Raw genomic sequence first — 17,792 nt, 5'->3', positions numbered from 1 at the left:
GCCAGAAGATGTGTTTTGATTTTAGAGAGAAGAAGGGAAAAGAAACATTGATGTGAGAAACATCAGTTGGTTGCCTTTCGTATTGGCCCCGACCGGGATTTGAACCCACATCCTAGGTATGTGCCCTGACCAGGAAGCAAACCCACCACCTTTCCGTGTTGGGTCCACAGTCCAACTAACTGAGCCACCTGGCCAGGGCAAGGCATATCGATGTGTTTGTTATAAACCTCCTCCCTTCTACCCAGCTTCTAACATAAAAGTTAAAGTAATTGGAAATAGTGATGTTACAAGTAGTTGAGGCTATGACTGTAATTTTTCGGCTTGTAGTTGAGTAATTACATGCCAGTCTGTCATGTTGAATAAGAAATATGAGTTAATGATTCCACTTCTTTAACAGAAAAAAGAAAAAGGAAGAGAGAGTTGTTTGGTTTTTAATTTTGTATACACATTTTGTGACAGATAGAAATTATTTTTTATAATCCAATCTGTTACTCTTTCTCTAAGTGGTTTCCTTCATTACTTTTCATTGTAAAAAATATATCAAAGTAATACATATACATCTCTCTCTTTTTTTTTTTTTTTTTTCAGAGATGGGGTCTCACTATGTTGCCCAGGCTGGAGTGCAGTGGCTATTCACAGGCGCGATCCCACTACTGATCAGAACGGGAGCTTTGACCTGCTCCGTTTCCGACCTGGGCCGGCTCACCCCTCCTTAGGCAACCTGGTGGCCCCGCCCCGCTCCCGGGAGGTCACCATATTGATGCCGAACTTAGTGCGGACACCCGATCGGCATAGCGCACTACAGCCCAGAACTCCTGGGCTCAAGCGATCCTCCAGCCTCAGCCTCCCGAGTAGCTGGGACTACAGGCGTGCGCCACCACGCCCGGCTACATCTTTTTTTTTTAAGGCCAAATAATTCTATGTAGCTTATAATGAAAAACAGCAGGGACTTGACTTGTCCATCAGGGTTTCAGCATCAGGACTTGATCAGAGAAACAACACTAGCAATGATATAGACCAGTGGTCGGCAAACTCATTAGTCAACAGAGCCAAATAGCAACAGTACAGCGATTGAAATTTCTTTTGAGAGCCAAATTTTTTAAACTTAAACTTCTTCTAACGCCACTTCTTCAAAATAGACTCGCCCAGGCTGTGGTATTTTGTGGAAGAGCCACACTCAAGGGGCCAAAGAGCCGCGGTTTGCCGACCACGGCTATAGAATAAAGGAGCTGTGAGAGTGATGTTACCTGACACAATTGTGGGAACCTGTGGAAGAGTCTGTGTAAGGCTTTTGCTTCTGCATCTGGGCCCCAGGCCTAAAATCAGCAGGACAGTCTGGAAGGGAAGATAATTTGCACTGGAGGGGAGAAAGGACACACGTGAACCTGCACCAGTCTCTCACGCTTGCCAAGCCTCCAACTTGGATGAGGCAGGAGCTCTTCCTCACAGAGCTAAACCTGTGCCTGGCCCAGGAGCTGATGAAGCCGGAAAATAACACCTGAGTTATTTCCTAGAATTACTAAGTGAATGTATCAAAGTAACTAAATATCTGAGTTTATTTCCTCAGCATGCCATTGATCTCCCTTGCAAGGGTTTAAGAGCTACTATTTATTAAATGTTCTAATGGAGCCCTAACCGGTTTGGCTCAGTGGATAGAGCGTCAGCCTGCGGACTGAAGGGTCCCAGGTTCGATTCCGGTCAGGGGCATGTGCCCTGGTTGTAGGCACATCCCCAGTATGTGCAGGAGGAAGCTGATTGATGTTTCTCTCTCATCGATGTTTCTAGCTCTCTATCCCTCTCCCTTCCTCTCTGTAAAATATCAATGGAGTAAAAATTGGTGGTCCCATGCCAGTTGGGCAGCCTGCAAACAAATGTGTCTGTGTATATATGCTCATTGTAGAAGTTGGAAAATACTGAAAAGTATAAAGAAAACACACAAAAATAACTTAGGCATTCCTTATTTCTCCTTGGAGCTGACCTCTTGGTTTATATTTTTGGAGTGTAGGAGATACACCTTCCTGCAAAAGGTATGGTTCACACATTTGGTATGAAGTGAAAACACAGTTCCTAAAACATGCCCGGGAGGGGGTGGGGGGCAAAACAAACTCCACAAAATGCCCCTCCCTTTTCTGGTCCATGACAGAACATCGTTCTGAGTATGTGCAACATATCTATGTATCTATGTACACACACATGTAAAATAAGTATATGTATTTTTATCCCAGTGCCCTTACGCTTCCACTTTCTTATGGCTGAAATGCAATGTGTTTCAAACTTCTCTATGGAAAACAGTCCTGGAAAGCCTTTCAAAGCCAAGAACCTGAATGGTTTGGGATAATCTTTTCAGCTACCCACATTAAGATTTATTTGTGTAAGAGCATTGAAGATCATCTTAAGAACCTCCTGTTAAAACAATATTAAAACAATCTAATACTAATGTAGAATATAACAATTTGAAATTCCACTTGAGGTGGCTGTTCACAAGAGAATTTGAAGTTTAAGCCAAAGTTACGAAGAACTAGTACTAAGTAAAACATCATAGGTATCTTAAGGACATCGAATGTGAACCCCTCACTCAGCTCCTTCCATAAGCCAGGACCTGGGTTAGTTGCTGTGGGAGTTGCAGAACTAAGTAAAACACACCAACTCTGCCCCCAGGAAACACAGGGGTGGGGGTGGGGCCAACAGAAGTAGAAATTTAAATGCAATATAACAGAATAAAATAGAGATTGATTTAAAGGAGCCATGGGAATCTGGAAGGTCCCAAGGAGACAGAAGTTGAGGGCCCTAAGTGAGCCACAATAGGTAAAAACAAGGTTATCAGAATTTTGCATGGTATCCACGTTCCTGAAAAAGGAGCAGTTCAGCAGGCTGAATAGGATCTAAGCTGCAAGATGCTGCATGGTTCCTCAGACTTATTTGTGCTATTTTATAGATGCAATGAAAACCATGAATTGATTCGGGATATGGGGGAGGAAATAAAAGCCCTTATTGTGTGGTGGAGTTGGAGAAACCAGTATGAACAAGAACTCAAGAGTAGGAAAATGAGGAGAGTGTCTGGGGAACATTTCAGTGATGGTAAGAAGGGGGAGACGAGGTCCGGACTAGACGGGGGCAGGCCTTTGATAACAGGAGAAAAGGTATGAATCTGCCCTGTAAGCAATGGGAGCCATCGGTGTTCGTTGAGGAAGAAAGTAAAAATTCAACCTATTTTAAAAGATGCTGCAACAAGAATAAAATGATACAATAAGTATCTGTAAATTTATAAACAGTCAGCATATACTCTGGATTTAAAATATTTCCTGATTTTAGCCCTAACTGGTTTGGCTCAGTGGATAAAGTGTCGGCCTGCAGACTCAAGGGTCCCAGGTTTGATTCTGGTCAAGGGCATGTACCTTGGTTGCGGGCACATCCCCAGTAGGGGGTGTGCAGGAGGCAGCTGATTGATGTTTCTCTCTCATCGATGTTCCTCTCTCTCCCTCTCCCTTCCTCTCTGTAAAAAATCAACAAAATATATTTAAAAAAATATTTCCTGATTTTAATAAATATCTTGCATTAAGTGTTCATTTTATCAGCCAGCCATTCTTGGATTTTCCTGAAATCTAAAATTATTAGGCATTGATGAGGAAGCTGTCACTCCAACTTATGAATACAATAACACAGCTGATTTCTGTGCATACCATTTTTGGTTAGAAAGCCCTATTTAATTGTTTAAATGAAATAAATGAAATAAACAAAAAGTAAATACATTGCAAAAATACATTTTGAGAAACCAAGATGGCAGCATAGGTAAACACCTGAAATTGCTGCCTCGCACAACCACTTCAAAACTACAACTAAAAGACAAAACAGACATCATCCAGAACCACAGGAAGGCTGGCTGAGTGGAAATTCTACAACCAGAAGAGAAAAGCACACTGAGACTCAGAGGAGGTGTGGAAGTAAAGTACAGAGATACAGAGGCGTGCGCGGAGAGGGCTGGCAACTGAGGACGCGGCTTTTTCAATCAGGAGGGAGACACAAGCTCCCGACTGCTCTGAACTCCAGTTCCAAGCGAGACTCTGGGGACCAAGCTCATACGGGGAGAAACTGGACTGTCTGGCATTGGGCGGAACTCAGAGGTGCTTGCAGCGATTACCGAGGGACACTGAGACCCAGGGGCCTCTTAGGGCAGGGCTGAAGATCAGCCATTGCTGTTTGCTCTGCCCTGTTAATTCCCTGAGACCCTGCCCCACCCAAGCTGTGTGCAGAGGCTTTTGCATATGAATGGCCTGGTCCTTTGAAATCTAAACTTACCTAACAAACTGCAGCTGGGTCAGAGAGACCCAGAACATCCAAAAGAAGGCCCAAGGCCCCACAGCAGCTAGCATTGCTTCACAGCTGGGCCTCATCTGGGCACCTCCAAACCCCAAACAAAGAAGAGGAATCTGAAGATCTCTCGTAGCTCCTGCTGGGTGGCCTCAGGCAGAGGCTAAATTAGCACCTCCTTGGAGATCCAAGAGCCAGTGTACCCAGTGGTCAGAGTGGGACCATCCAGATTACAACTCCTCAGATCCATAAGGGACACACTCAGGGGGCAGACTCAGTGAGCACCAAAGCCCCACTGAAGCAAGTCTTGTCTCATAAGGGTGTCTCCAGCACAGAAGTTGTCCCAGCATAGACACAGCTGATTCTCACAACCAAATGGCCTGGAGGCCAATTCCTCCCAGTGATACCAACAACAATCAAGGCTACTGCGCACACAGTCCACAAAGGGGTGCACCAAGAGTGTCCACCTCAGGTAACTGGGGATGCTGAGCCACTGGGCCCTAGAGGACACCTAGCACACAAAGCCACTCTATCAACACAGGGAAGCAGCCAAAATAGAGAGACAAAGAAACAGATCACAAATGAAAGAAATGGAGGAAAGCAAATGACTGGATATAGAGTTCAAAACCACGGTTATAAGGTTTTTCAAGAATTTTCTAGAGTGCTCGCTTCGGCAGTACATATACTAAAATTGGAACGATACAGAGAAGATTAGCATGGCCCCTGCACAAGGATGACACGCAAAATTCGTGAAGTGTTCCATATTTAAAGAAAAAAAAAAAAAAGAATTTTCTAGAAAAGGCCGATAACTTTAGTGAGACCCTTGAGGATATGAAAAAGGACCAACTAGAAAGTAAGCATACACTGACTGAAATAAAGAATAATATACAGAGATCCAACAGCAGACTAGAGGATCGCAAGAATCAAGTCAAAGATTTGAAATATAAAGAAGCAAAAATGCCCTAACTGGTTTGGCTCAGTGGATAGAGTGTCGGCCTGCGGACTGAAGGGTCCCGGGTTCGATTCTGGTCAAGGGCATGTACCTTGGTTGCGGGCACATCCCCAGTAGGGGGTGTGCAGGAGGCAGCTGATCGATGTTTCTCTCTCATCGGTGTTTCTAACTCTCTATCCCTCTCCCTTCCTCTCTGTAAAAATCAATAAAATATATTAAAAAAAAAAAAAAAAGAAGCAGCAAAAAACACCCAACCGGAAAAGCAAAAAGAATCCAAAAATATGAAGATAGTGTAAGGAGCCTCTGGGACAACTTCAAGCATACCAACAGAATTATGGGGGTGCCAGAAGAAGAGAGAGAGCAAGATACTGAAAACCTATTTGAAGAAATAATGACAGAAAACTTCCCCCACCTGGTGAAAGAAACAGATTTATAAGTCCAGGAAGCACAGAGAACCCCAAACAAAAGGAATCCAAAAAGGACCACACCAAGACACATCATAATTAAAATGCCAAGAGCAAAAGACAAAGAGAGAATATTAAAAGCAGCAAGAGAAAAACAGTTAGTTACCTACAAGGGAGCACCCATACGACTGTCAGCTGATTTCTCAACAGAAACCATGCAGGTCAGAAGGGAGTGGCAAGAAATACTCAAAGTGATGAATAGCAAGAACCTACAACCAAGATTACTCTAGCCAGCAAAGCTATCATTCAGAATTGAAGATCAGATAAAGAGCTTCATAGATAAGAAAAAGCTAAAGGAGTTCATCACCACCAAACCAGTATTATATGAAATGCTGAAAGGTATTCTTTAAGAAGAGGAAGAAGAAGAAAAAGGTAAAGATAAAAATTATGAACAACAAATACATATCTATCAACAAGTGAATCTAAAAATCAAGTGAATAAAAAGTCTGATGAACAGAATAAACTGGTGAATCTAATAGAATCAGGAGCATAGAAAGGGAGTGGACTGACAATTCTCGGGGGGTAAGGGGTGTAGGGGGTGCGGGAAGAGACTGGACAAAAATCGTACACCTATGAATGAGGACAGTCGGGGAGAGGTAAGGGCAGAGGGTGGGGTGGGAACCAGGTGGAGGAGAGCTATGGGGGGAAAAAAGAGGAACAATTGTAATAATCTGAACAATAAAGATTTATTTTAAAAAAATACATTTAAAATACATTGAACATTAGCATTTAGATAGTTATTTACAATGGTATTTACAATCAATTTTATCATAATTTTTGTGAACAGAAAGATAACTACAGAGAGCTAACTATGGACATAAAACTATCTCCAGCTGCTTCCTTCTCACACACAAACCGTGACTGGGTACGAAGGGGTAACAGTTAGAAAGTGCTACAGTTCAAAATCACTCTGATTAAATTAGATCCTGACAAATTCTCCTGGGTTAAAAAATGCTAAGTCAGAAGAGGAGGCAAGTGTGTACAATCTCTTCTTCTTCCCATTTTCACTGTTGTACCCTGACTTAACTGACTTGCACTTGAAATAAACCTGTACCTGAATTCTTGGGAATTTCACAAACAACAGGCCTTCTAAATCCAAGGTACTGCTTTAAGCCCATTATTATGAGTTTATAGCAGGTGGTTTAACTTTGGGGTGGACTTTTTTAGATATCAATGCTAATGATCTATTAAATCTTTATTTTTAATTACAAAAAATTTAAAAAATTTCCAATTATAGTTAACCTATTAATCATTTTTACGACTAACGGTTGTTCTAATGGTAGTCAAGAAACAACCAAGTGGGGTACCTCAACTGTCAATGTTTCCCGTGTGCTTTTAGTGAAGTTAACTGCCTGCACTATAAAATTTTATGGTTTGACTGAAAGGCTTGTTTTGACTGATAAGTGATATTAAGATCAACAAAATGATTCTGAATCCCTCTTTGCTATAGAAGAATTAGATGCAAATTTGAACGGCCTGGGCTAATAAAATTATCCACCAATCACTTTCCTTCAGGTTAAAGCAGCCAGCAGTCTGCCATGGCATTTCCTATATAAGTCTGTGTAACTTTGTGACAGATAAACTGGTCATAGCTACATTTTATTGAGTTAAGTCCTTCATCAGAAATCCAAACCTTAATTCATATTTGTCCTTATAGAAAAATAAAATCCATTTTATGAGTTTCTAGAAATAAATTATGGATAAAAAATAGACACTATGTTTCTAATGGTCTCCTTGGGAAGATACCCATACAGACTGTAACATTTAACTTCAAAATATATTTAATTCTTTCCTATCCTTTTTTGTTTTCCAAGTGACTAGTAATAAATAAACTAATGATTACTGTGTGGTAGGGAAAAACTTTTTAGTCATTTTTCCATCTAAGAATTTCATTAAATGAACATATGGCATATCTTGTAGTAGTATGAATAGACGATAACTGGAAATCCAGTTTTACTTTTTAAACTACAAATGGTTGGCAACTGTTTCCTTAATAGTTATTGCAGGAGTAGGTCCAACATGAGTCCATATATAGCCCTTTTCTGGTCTGGTGGGAATTGTGGGAAATGGTGATGAAAGTGACTTGAAATATTCAGAGGGTGCATGACAAACAAACTCCAAGTATTCCATCTTTCTGGGAAGATCCTCCTCTGGTCCTAAAGGCGCCAATGGAAAGGTTAAACACATTTTGAACACAGATATCATTATCATAAAATGTTAAAATGCCTAGACACTAGGAGAAACCAGTCTGGTGGTACCTGACATTAGCCCTTGGAACATAGATTACTATGAAGTTACTCATCATTTTTTTTAACTTTAACTGCTTAAGGAATATAGCATTCTCCCCAAAACAGTGACTCAATATAGAAAGGAATCTTAAAAAAAATAATATTTAGCCTTATATAGCAATTATTATATGTCTGCACTGTTCTTAGTACTGACATACACTGAGTGGCCAGATTATTACGATCTCTGAACGCATTATAATCTGGCCACTCAGAGTGAGTGTGTGTGAGTGTGTGAGTGTGTAAGTGTGTGTGTGTGTGTGTGTGTGTGTGCGTGCCAGTGCATGAATTTGTGCATGGGTGGGGTCTGGCCAGGGCGAGAGGACATGGGTGGTTGGCCAGCCTGCCTGCTGGTCAAACTCCTGGTCGAGGGGACAATTTGCATATTAGCCTTTTATTATATAGGAGGATATACACTGAGTGGCCAGATTATTATGCATTCGGAGATCATAATAATCTGGCCACTCAGTGTATATCAATACATTGAATCCTCACAAAGCCCTCTGTGGTAGGCACTATTATTATTTCCATTTTACATATGAGGAAAATGAGACAAGAAGGATTAAGGAACTTGCCCAATATCACATAGCTAGTAAGTGTACAGGCTACGAACCCAGACAGTCTGGCCCCCGAGTTTGTGCTCTGGCATCTGAGGAAGAGGATGAGGAGGTGGGAGAGGAGCAGGAGGAAATTCTGTCATATTACTGCCTCTGCTGACAATCCTATCCAATCGATCAGGTAATGAAAGTCTACCCTTTTATATACTTACTAGAGGCCCGAAATTCATGCACTGGGGGTTGGATCCCTCAGCCCAACCTGCACCCTCTGGCAGTCTGGGAGCCCTTGGGGAATGTCTGACAGCTTAGGCCCACTCACCATAAAGGCAGGAGAGGCTTCTGCCACCACCACTGCACTTGCCAGCGGTGAGCCGGGCTTCTGGCTGAGGGGCACTCCCCCGTGGGAGCACAGTGACCACTGGGGGCAGCTCCTGCATTGAGCATTTGCCCCCTGGTGGTCAGTGCGCGTCATAGCAAGTAGTCGTTCCACCATCAGGCCAAAACCGGCTGACATTCCCCCAAGGGGTCCTGGATTGCAAGAGGGCGCAGGCCAGGCCAAGGGACCCCACCGGTGCACGATCGGGGCCGGGGAGGGACACAGGAGGTTGGCCAGCTGAGGAGGGACCACGGGAGGGCTCCAGGGCATGTCCAGCCTGTCTTGCTCCATCCCAATCGGCCGGACACCAGCAGCAAGCTAACCTACCGGTTGGAGTGTCAGCCCCCTGGTGGTCAGTGCACATCATAGCAAGTGGTTGAGCAGCTTTAGCATATCATTAGCATATTAGAGGCCTGATGCGTGAAATTTGTGCAAGTGTAGGTCTTCCTTCCCCTGGCTGATGGCACTGGCTTCCCTCAGGCATCTGGGACCCGGGCTTCCTTCCAGCTGCCAGCAGGCACCCAGGACCTGGGCTTCTCTCGCAGCCCAGGCTTCATCCGGAAGGACGGCTGGTCTAATTAGCATATTACACTTTTATTATTATAGATTACGCTTTGATTGGTTGAATGGCCGACTGGACACTTAGTATATTAGGCTTTTATTATATAAGACTAGAGGCCCGGTGCATGAAATTTGTGCATGGGGGAGGGGTGTCCCTCCACCCAGCCTGCACCCTCTCCAATCTGGGACATCCCTCTCACAATCCAGGACTGCTGGCTCCCAACCGCTCACCTGCCTCTGCCTGATTGCCCCTAACCGCTTCTGCCTGCCAGCCTGATCATCCCCTAACCACTCCCCTACCAGCCTGATCGACGTCTAACTGCTCCCCAGCTGGCCCAATTGCCCCTAACTGCCCTCCCCTGCCATCCTGGTCACCCCTAACTGCCCTCCCCTGCCAGTCTGGTTACCCCTAACTTCCCTCCCCTGCAGACCTGGCCACCCCCCAACTGTCCTCCCCTGCTGGCCTGGTCCCCCCAACTGCCCTCCCCTGCAGGCCTGGTCACCCCTAACTGCCCACAACTGCCCTCCCCTGCAGGCCATCTTGTGGTGGCCATCTTGTGTCCATATGGGGGCAGCCATCTTTGACCACATGGGGGTGGACATCTTGTGTCTTGGAGTGATGATCAATTTGCATATTACTCTTTTATTAGATAGGATAAACAGAAAACTGGTCATGTATCAAACTTGACATGCAGGAGACAATAACAGTGGAATGTTATTTGTCCCTGAGTTCTCCCTAAAAAATGTTACGTTTTTTTCCTCAGTGCAAAAGTAACCTATGCCCACTGCAGAAAGGTTACAAAGTTCAGAGTTACAGAACTCTGAATACTTTCAACATTGAATTACTCAGTAACTTCTTGTGAGTCTACAGAAAGCACTGCTTGTACCATTTCTTTTGGCAGCACTGAAATTAGTCGGAGTACAGTGGCTGCCATTTCAATGATCGACAATGATGTTATAAAAGGTCTAGAACAAGCATGTCAAACTCGTGGCCCAGCCAATGTAATGGTATGTAAGAATCATTTTAATAAAAATTTCATAACTTAATTTTTACAATATCCTGTTATACATAATTATTAATAAAGAACTACAATATTTGCTAATGACTGATTACTATAATTGTGTTGCATTCATTATCCTTACGTGACTTATGCACAGGTGCACCATTTCTCTCCACTAATACTAGCAGCGAATATTTTAGCAGCTGACCGCCACATCATTAGTCTTGGACTGACTTGTTTGGTGTGCACAACAGGAAATATTTTTCTTTTGGAGAACAAGAAAAATAGGTTTATTTGTGTTACACTTATTAATTTGTGCAGTTATTCAGTGTCTGGTTAAGTTAATGTTCAAGAAAAAAAATATTAATTTTTATTAAAATGTTCTATTATTTTATGTTAACGATGACTCATTTATTTCAGCCCTTTGTATTCAGCATGTCTCTATCAAAATAAACCTATGTTTCTATGAAAATTGAAGCTTTTGTTTTTTTTTTTTTTTTTTTTTTTTTTTTAAATATATTTTATTAATATTTCACAGAGAGGAAGGGAGAGGGATAGAGAGCTAGAAACATCGATGAGAGAGAAACATCGATCAGCTGCCTCCTGCACACCTCCCACTGGGGATGTGCCCACAACCAAGGTACATGCCCTTGACTGGAATCGAACCCGGGACCTTTCAGTCCGCAGGCCGACGCTCTATCCACTGAGCCAAACCGGTTTCGGCAAAGCTTTTGTTTTTTTTACGGCCCACATAAACTTAAACCTTGTTTATCTGGCCCATGTTAGCCTCTGAGTTTGACATACTTGGTCTAGAATGATTATGTGTGACATGAAGAAGGATGCATATTGAGAATATGTAAGATTCTAGAAATAACTGTGATAATTCCTTCAGAAATTATTTTTAGTATATTTTTATAAGTAACCTAAATAACCTAGTTCCTGAGCAATAAATTCTTTTAATAGTTTAATCTTGGGTCACTTAAAAAAATCTTATCCACATTACTTTTTAGTAGGTGCATGCAGGCCTAACTCTAAACAACTGACAGCACTCAAAGTCCAGCTGTATAAAAAGTTCTTCTGTTTTCTATAAAGCTATGAGTACTTAATGATACTTACACTTTTGTTATGGACTGAATTGTATCCCTCCCTAATTCACATGTTGATGCCCTAACCCTCAAATGATGGCATTTGGAGACAGGGTTTAGGGAGGTAATAAAGGTTAAATTAGGTCATGAGGGTGGAACCCTAACCCACCAGGATTGATGTTCTTATAAGAAGAGACTGAAGAAGGACTGTGTACAACAAGAAGGTGAGAGCCCACAAGCCAGGAAGAGAGCTCCACCAGCAACTAACCCTGAGAGCACCTTCATCTTGTTCTTCCAGCTTCCAGAAGAACAATGAAAAAATAAATTTCTGTTGTTTAAGCCATTCAGTCTGTGGTATTTTGTTATGGCAGCCTGAGCAGACTAATGCATTCTTATACCTAATAACAGAGACTTAACTGGGTTCAAGGACCTGTACCCTTTGTCAAACTCACCTATGATGTAGGATGCAGGATCGAATCGGTCCGTGGGGCTAGAAAGAGTGGGAATGAGCCACGTCAGTGCTGCGCTCTTCTCACAGTACTGGTCCTGGATAAAACCCCTGATCTGAGCATAGTAGGATTTTCCATCTTGCTCATCAATCACAGAAACAACATCTCCAATTTGGTAATATACCCCCTGGTGAAAATAGAAGATAATCCCACATTTAAAATAAATAGAACAGCAACAGAGCTATGAATGGAAACTTCCTTAATGTAAAAGCAAGAGTTTTCAAAGTGGTCAATAAAAGGTCTCTGAGATGGACTAATAAACTGATGTGTATATGGTTGATGCCAATTCTAAAATTGTTTCACTTTTGAATGAAAAAAATTTTACACACACACACACAGCTTGCATCTGGAGAAAATGTGCTTATAAAAATACTTTAATTTTCTATAACCAACAGTACTGTCCCTACTTTTTTGGTTAGAAAAATTGAGCTGCAGAAGTGCTGCTAAGTGACTTGCTGAAAGCCACAAAAGGCAGAGCTGCAGCTGAGGTTCCTACACTAGCTCAGCGGTCTAACTCTATATTGGCTTGAAAATCAGTGCTTATCTGGTGAAAATATGCTCTATATACCTTCCTCCTCAACCATCAATTAGGGAAAAGAGATACTACAAACTGAAACCAAAGAAATGATAGAAGCTCTTCAATTATAATAGGTCTTCAGGGTATGTTTTTACCTTCAATTTACCCTACTTTCCCCAGTCTCACCAGCAGCTGTCTCCTCCCTTCCTATTCTCTGTGATATTCTCCGACAAGACAGTTCCTGGTATTTCTGGCATTCAAGGCTTTGTGTCTTATCCATACTCTACTTCATACCCAACTAACTAACCTGTGCATATTTTGTGTTTAGAACCCTTATAACTCTGCCTCTGCCTTCTACCCCATTTCCTCTTCCCTGGGTCTTGAACTGAAAGAATCTCTCACTTGAACATCCATAATGGCTGATCCAAATATTTATGACACTCAGCACTTCCTTAGGTAGGTGCAGGAACCAGCCTGCAGGGGTGATTCATTGCTGCTTCCCTCAAAACAGGGCCTTGGCAGCAGATAAAGCTGCTGGGGTGTGCACCTCAACCATAAAAATGATTCTGAGAAAATATTTCCAGTAACTGAGCTGTGACATGAGCACCTGAAAGACCAGGAGTTTCTCCTGAACGCTTTATCTATATGTCCGAGGGTAACTGTTGCATCTGGATCATTATGGACGGGTATAGTCAATGTGGGCCACAATCCCCTACCCGCTGGTTCATGAACACATGGCAGACAGTAATAAATTACTGGTACCTGCAATAACAGGCCTCATGCTTTCCATCGACACATGCCTAAAAATCATTAGTACATGAAGTTCTTAGCTTAGTCAGTTGCTCCTGGACTTAATCTGTAAAGTCTATGTTTAGCTGTGAAAATAACGCACATATTTGCAAATGTGATGATGGCAATTGTTTCTATTCACTGAGAGTTAGACGCTTAGATATACAATGATCTCGCTTGACCCAATGAGTAGTTTCTATTTACAATCCCTATTTTATAGAATCTATGTAATATAGATGAAGAAACATTAGAGAGCCCTGTCCAGTGGTGCTCAGTGGTTAGAGTGTCGGCCCTTGCACCAAAGGGTCATGGGTTTGATTCCAGATCAAGGGCACGTACTTTGGTTACAGGTTCAATCTCCGTCCTGGTCGGGGCATGTGCGGGAGGCAACCAATTGATGTCTTTCTCACACAGATGTTTTTCTCTTCCTCTCTCTCCCCCCCGGCACCCCGTTCTACTCTCCCGCTCTAAAAAAAAATTATATATATATATATATATATATATATCTCCCCTCAGGTGAGGATTCGTGGACTCCCTCTCTCTCACCATCGACTTCCAGTAGGTGCTACTCTCCACTGCCCTTATCCTCCCACTTCTGCTTAAAGGCATTTTAGAATCCCAGTGCTAACTCTACCCATTAGACATCCTCCACGAGTCTAAATCCTGCCTCTGTTCTTCTCACCCTTCAGTGTCATCACATTGTCTAGGATGGCTCATTCTCACAGCTCCACACCATACATCGGTATTTTAAAAACGATTCTCGTGATGTATGTTAAAAAATTCTCAAGATCTTCCTCATATTTCAATAGGTAACTTCCCCTCCCATCTCAGCTCTGAGTGAGATGTTTTCTAACAGCTACCTCTGGGAGAAACAGCTTAAAGAACAAAAAAACACAATCACACAGACCTTCAGACCCACCCAACGTTTTAGTAGCACATTATACAGTAGGCCCAAATCTTCCCCAGTAACTCTACAGGGGTTTACCTTGTAGAAGATTGATTCTGCAGTGATTATGGTGGAAACTGACTCAGGCGCTTTGATGGGCTATGGAAAAAAAAGTAAAATTATTAGCACATTCATACTGTGTATGTGTGTATATAGGCATTTTTCCAACCATATATGAGAGTTCTGTAATTTGAGAAATACTAAATTTGTTGTTTGGTGACAAAAACTGCAAAAAGACAAATTATTTTCTGAATGTTGTGGCCAAGTGCAATATGAATATTTCCACTATTTCTGCTATCATTCGCTTAAAAATTGCTGGGAACTACAGGACAAGCTTCTGATTATGCTGCTGAGAGCTAACACAAGCCCTTTCAGAGCTTTATTACATATTAACATCTTAGTTATAAAAATATATTGCCTCTAACAGCCTGAGCATGACAGAAATTAAATAAATAAAAAAATGGGTGAGCACTAAGTGAAAAAGTGCTTCCTTGATGACATTTCCCATCTCAACCTGACTACGGAGCCAGCTATAACACTTGAGATATTACCAGAACCCATTTTCTAGCAAGCCTGAACTAAGGCTAAAACAAACTTTTTTTTTTTTAATATATTTTATTGATTTTTTACAGAGAGGAAAGGAGAGGGATAGAGAGTTAGAAACATCGATGAGAAACATCGATCAGCCGCCTCCTGCACACCCCCCACTGGGGATGTGCCCGCAACCAAGGTACATGCCCTTAACCGGAATCGAACCCCGGACCCTTCAGTCCGCAGGCTGACACTCTATCCACTGAGCCAAACCGGTTAGGGCAAAAGAAACTTTCTTGGGAGTTCTTATTAATCTGCCACCATCCACCCACCACTGAAATCTGTTCTTAAGCTGAAATATACACTTTTATGCCACAACAGAGAAAGCAGGCCTCCCAAAATATATCTTGGTATCATCCTTGAAGAGTTTGCTAGAAAAACTGATACTGAAATAATTGCAGAGAATATAGTCTATCATACTTAAGAATAAAACATGTTTCAGTGATACAACTATAAGTAATCAAACGAATATTTATTTAACATGTTTTGTCTAGCCAACAAATGCCTCATTTTTAGAAAATTAAATTATAAAACTCTTAAATAAATTAGAGGCAACTACTCTTAGTAAGAAAAGAATCCACAATCTGTACAATATATACTGGAGGCCCCTTTGTGTTTTATGAATGAATATGCCTTTATTGGTAAGTCAGTCATTCCTATTCTGAAAAGGAAATATCACACTGAGGTTTTAAAAAGTTGCCTATAATGCATTGTCCATTGTGTTCGACCATGTCCCCTTGTGTTTACAAAGGTAATGAGAATTTACTGCATTGAAAGTGTGCTTGCAACCACCCCCACCACAAATCTTTCAACAATCTGTTTTCTTACAGCAGAATAGAGAAAGGTTTAGCAAGATTTTAATTCATATTCATCAAACTGATCGTAAGTCAGTAAAATACATTTTTCTGGGGCTAAAATAACAAATATGGAAACAAGTACCAGTATTATTATTTACTCAGATCTTTAAAGAAGGAAAAAAGGGCTTCCTAGTATACTTGGCTATACCATAATCCTTTGCGTAAAGAAGCCAATAAAACGCATCCAAGGTGTATGTTTCCTCTCCTACTGCATACCCCCCAGAGGAAACGGAAAACCTGAGCTTCCTGAAACAGAGCGGAGCCCTGCAGCAAGTGTGGGCCGCTCCCCAGGATACCACAGAGGAGCTCCCAGGAGGAGGAGGAAGTTCCCGAGGGAGATGAAGGCAGTGGCAGGCTGTTAGAGTGAAAAAACAAACACAAACAAACAAAAACACTATCCACAACCATCTTACATTTTTTAATTTAAAAATATGTCTTCTCCCTTTTCCTTTGGTGGAAACTTTCTTCTCAGCAGCTGGAGCAGATTTGTACTTGGTGTTTCTGAGGCGAGCAGACCTCCTGTGAATTTCCTGCTTATTCTGCTACATCAAGAACAAAAAAGAGAAAGGAATAAAAAGTGTGGAAAGGATGCTGTCCCGATACAACCCCCCTACAGGGGTCCCCGAGTATGCACTTTATCCGGGCCTTCAAAAATCAAGTCAGGGCGCGCCTTTTCTTTTCCTGCTGGGTAACCCCGTTATCTGGGCTCAGGAAAACAGGGAGGGGCCTCGGCGAGCATCTCCGGAGCCTCCAAAAAGGCGTGAGCTGCCTGCAAAAGGGCAAAGGCCTGCGCGAGGAGCAAGTCTATTCACTGGCATTTGTAACAGAGAAACACCCCAACAACTCAACTCTCCAACGCCAGAGATCCGGTTAGGCATGCCCCGCCTTCCTAGTCTGGAGTGCTCATGCTGCCATTTAAATGTATTCACAGGACATAACGACAAATGCCCTTGATGAACAGGGACAAGCCCTGTAGCATGACCCTATTTACCTACCGGCGCACACGTGTGGCTAACGAGACGTCTGGTTGCTACCCAAAATACTATCACAATGGAGGGATTTCCCAAGAATTTTCACTTTTCCTGCTTCTTTAGACTATCAATTTCTCATAAGAAAAGCTGCCTAGCATGGGACGAACCAGTTAAGAGCTCATCAGGGGTGGGGGTGGCGGCCGGCCGGGCCCAGCTGGACACGGCGGACACTGGGGTCCCGGAGGCCCGCGCCCCGCCCCCCTGCGCCTGCGCCTGCGGGAGGGGCCGGAGGAGCTCACCTGCTTGCCGCCCCCGCCCCCGTTGCTCTGCGAAGGGGCGGCCGAGGTGCTGGCGAAGGTGGCCGCCCCGAGGCCCGCGCCGCCGCCGCTGCCCCCGGTCCCGCCGGCGGCCCCTGAGCCCGAACCCCCGCCGCCCGCGCCGCCCCGGCCCGAGCAGTGGAGGCAGAGGATGTCCCCCTGCGGGCTTTTCTTCCACATGGAGGACGACGTGGTCTTGCAGATGCTGCAGGTGGGCTTCAGGCCCAGGGGCATGGTGGCCGGCTCGGGCGGCCCCCGCGGGCGCAGCGACACGGGAATGGCGACCGCCGGCCCCGGCCGCCCGATGGCCGGCCCGCCACGTCCAACGACAGGGAGAGCGACTGGGCGCGGGCGCTACCCTGTCCACGCCGGGACCGGGCCGCGGCCGCTGTCCCCGGAGGCCGGAAGCGAGTCTCCCCGCGCCTAGCCCAGCACCACCTCGGGTGACCAAAGCGCCGGAGGCGGAGCAGCGGTCCTGAGGCAGCTTCCGGCGGTGGGCGGGACCCGCGTCCCGTTGGCCGGAAGTGCCCCCGGATAGGGGGGTGCGCTGCCATTCAGTTTGCTGTTTGCAACTTTTTGGCCTTAGGCCTAGGATTGGCAGGTAAAATACAGACCGTGCAATTAAATTTGAATTTCAGATGAGCAAAGAATATATTTTTGAAAAATATATATCCCATGCAATATTCGTATTTATCTGAAATTCAAA

At 43.6% G+C, this 17,792-nt stretch overlaps 1 protein-coding gene across 2 annotated transcripts; it reads right to left on the bottom strand.

The window, feature by feature from the left end:
- Positions 1-6,391: 6,391 nt before the first annotated feature.
- On the bottom strand, positions 6,392-17,471 carry GATAD1 (GATA zinc finger domain containing 1). Of its 2 annotated transcripts, none has more exons than XM_080667001.1 (5): positions 17,069-17,471; positions 16,212-16,340; positions 14,390-14,449; positions 12,042-12,225; positions 6,392-7,880 (listed from the first exon to the last, which is right to left on the bottom strand). In XM_080667001.1, exons 1-5 carry the CDS (start codon positions 17,318-17,320, stop codon positions 7,690-7,692), a joined length of 816 nt encoding a protein of 271 aa, XP_080523127.1. In that variant the 5' UTR covers positions 17,321-17,471; the 3' UTR covers positions 6,392-7,689. The 2 variants fall into 2 exon arrangements, with proteins under 2 accessions (XP_080523127.1, XP_080523128.1); XM_080667002.1 differs by having other exon boundaries at positions 16,212-16,337.
- Between the last annotated feature and the right edge of the window lie 321 nt (positions 17,472-17,792).

This window comes from Plecotus auritus (genome assembly GCF_963455305.1).
Source record: "Plecotus auritus genome assembly, chromosome: 4".
NCBI lineage: Eukaryota > Metazoa > Chordata > Mammalia > Chiroptera > Vespertilionidae > Plecotus > Plecotus auritus.
The sequence above is the reverse complement of the archived record's forward strand: the minus strand, read 5'-3'. Positions and strand labels throughout refer to the sequence as shown.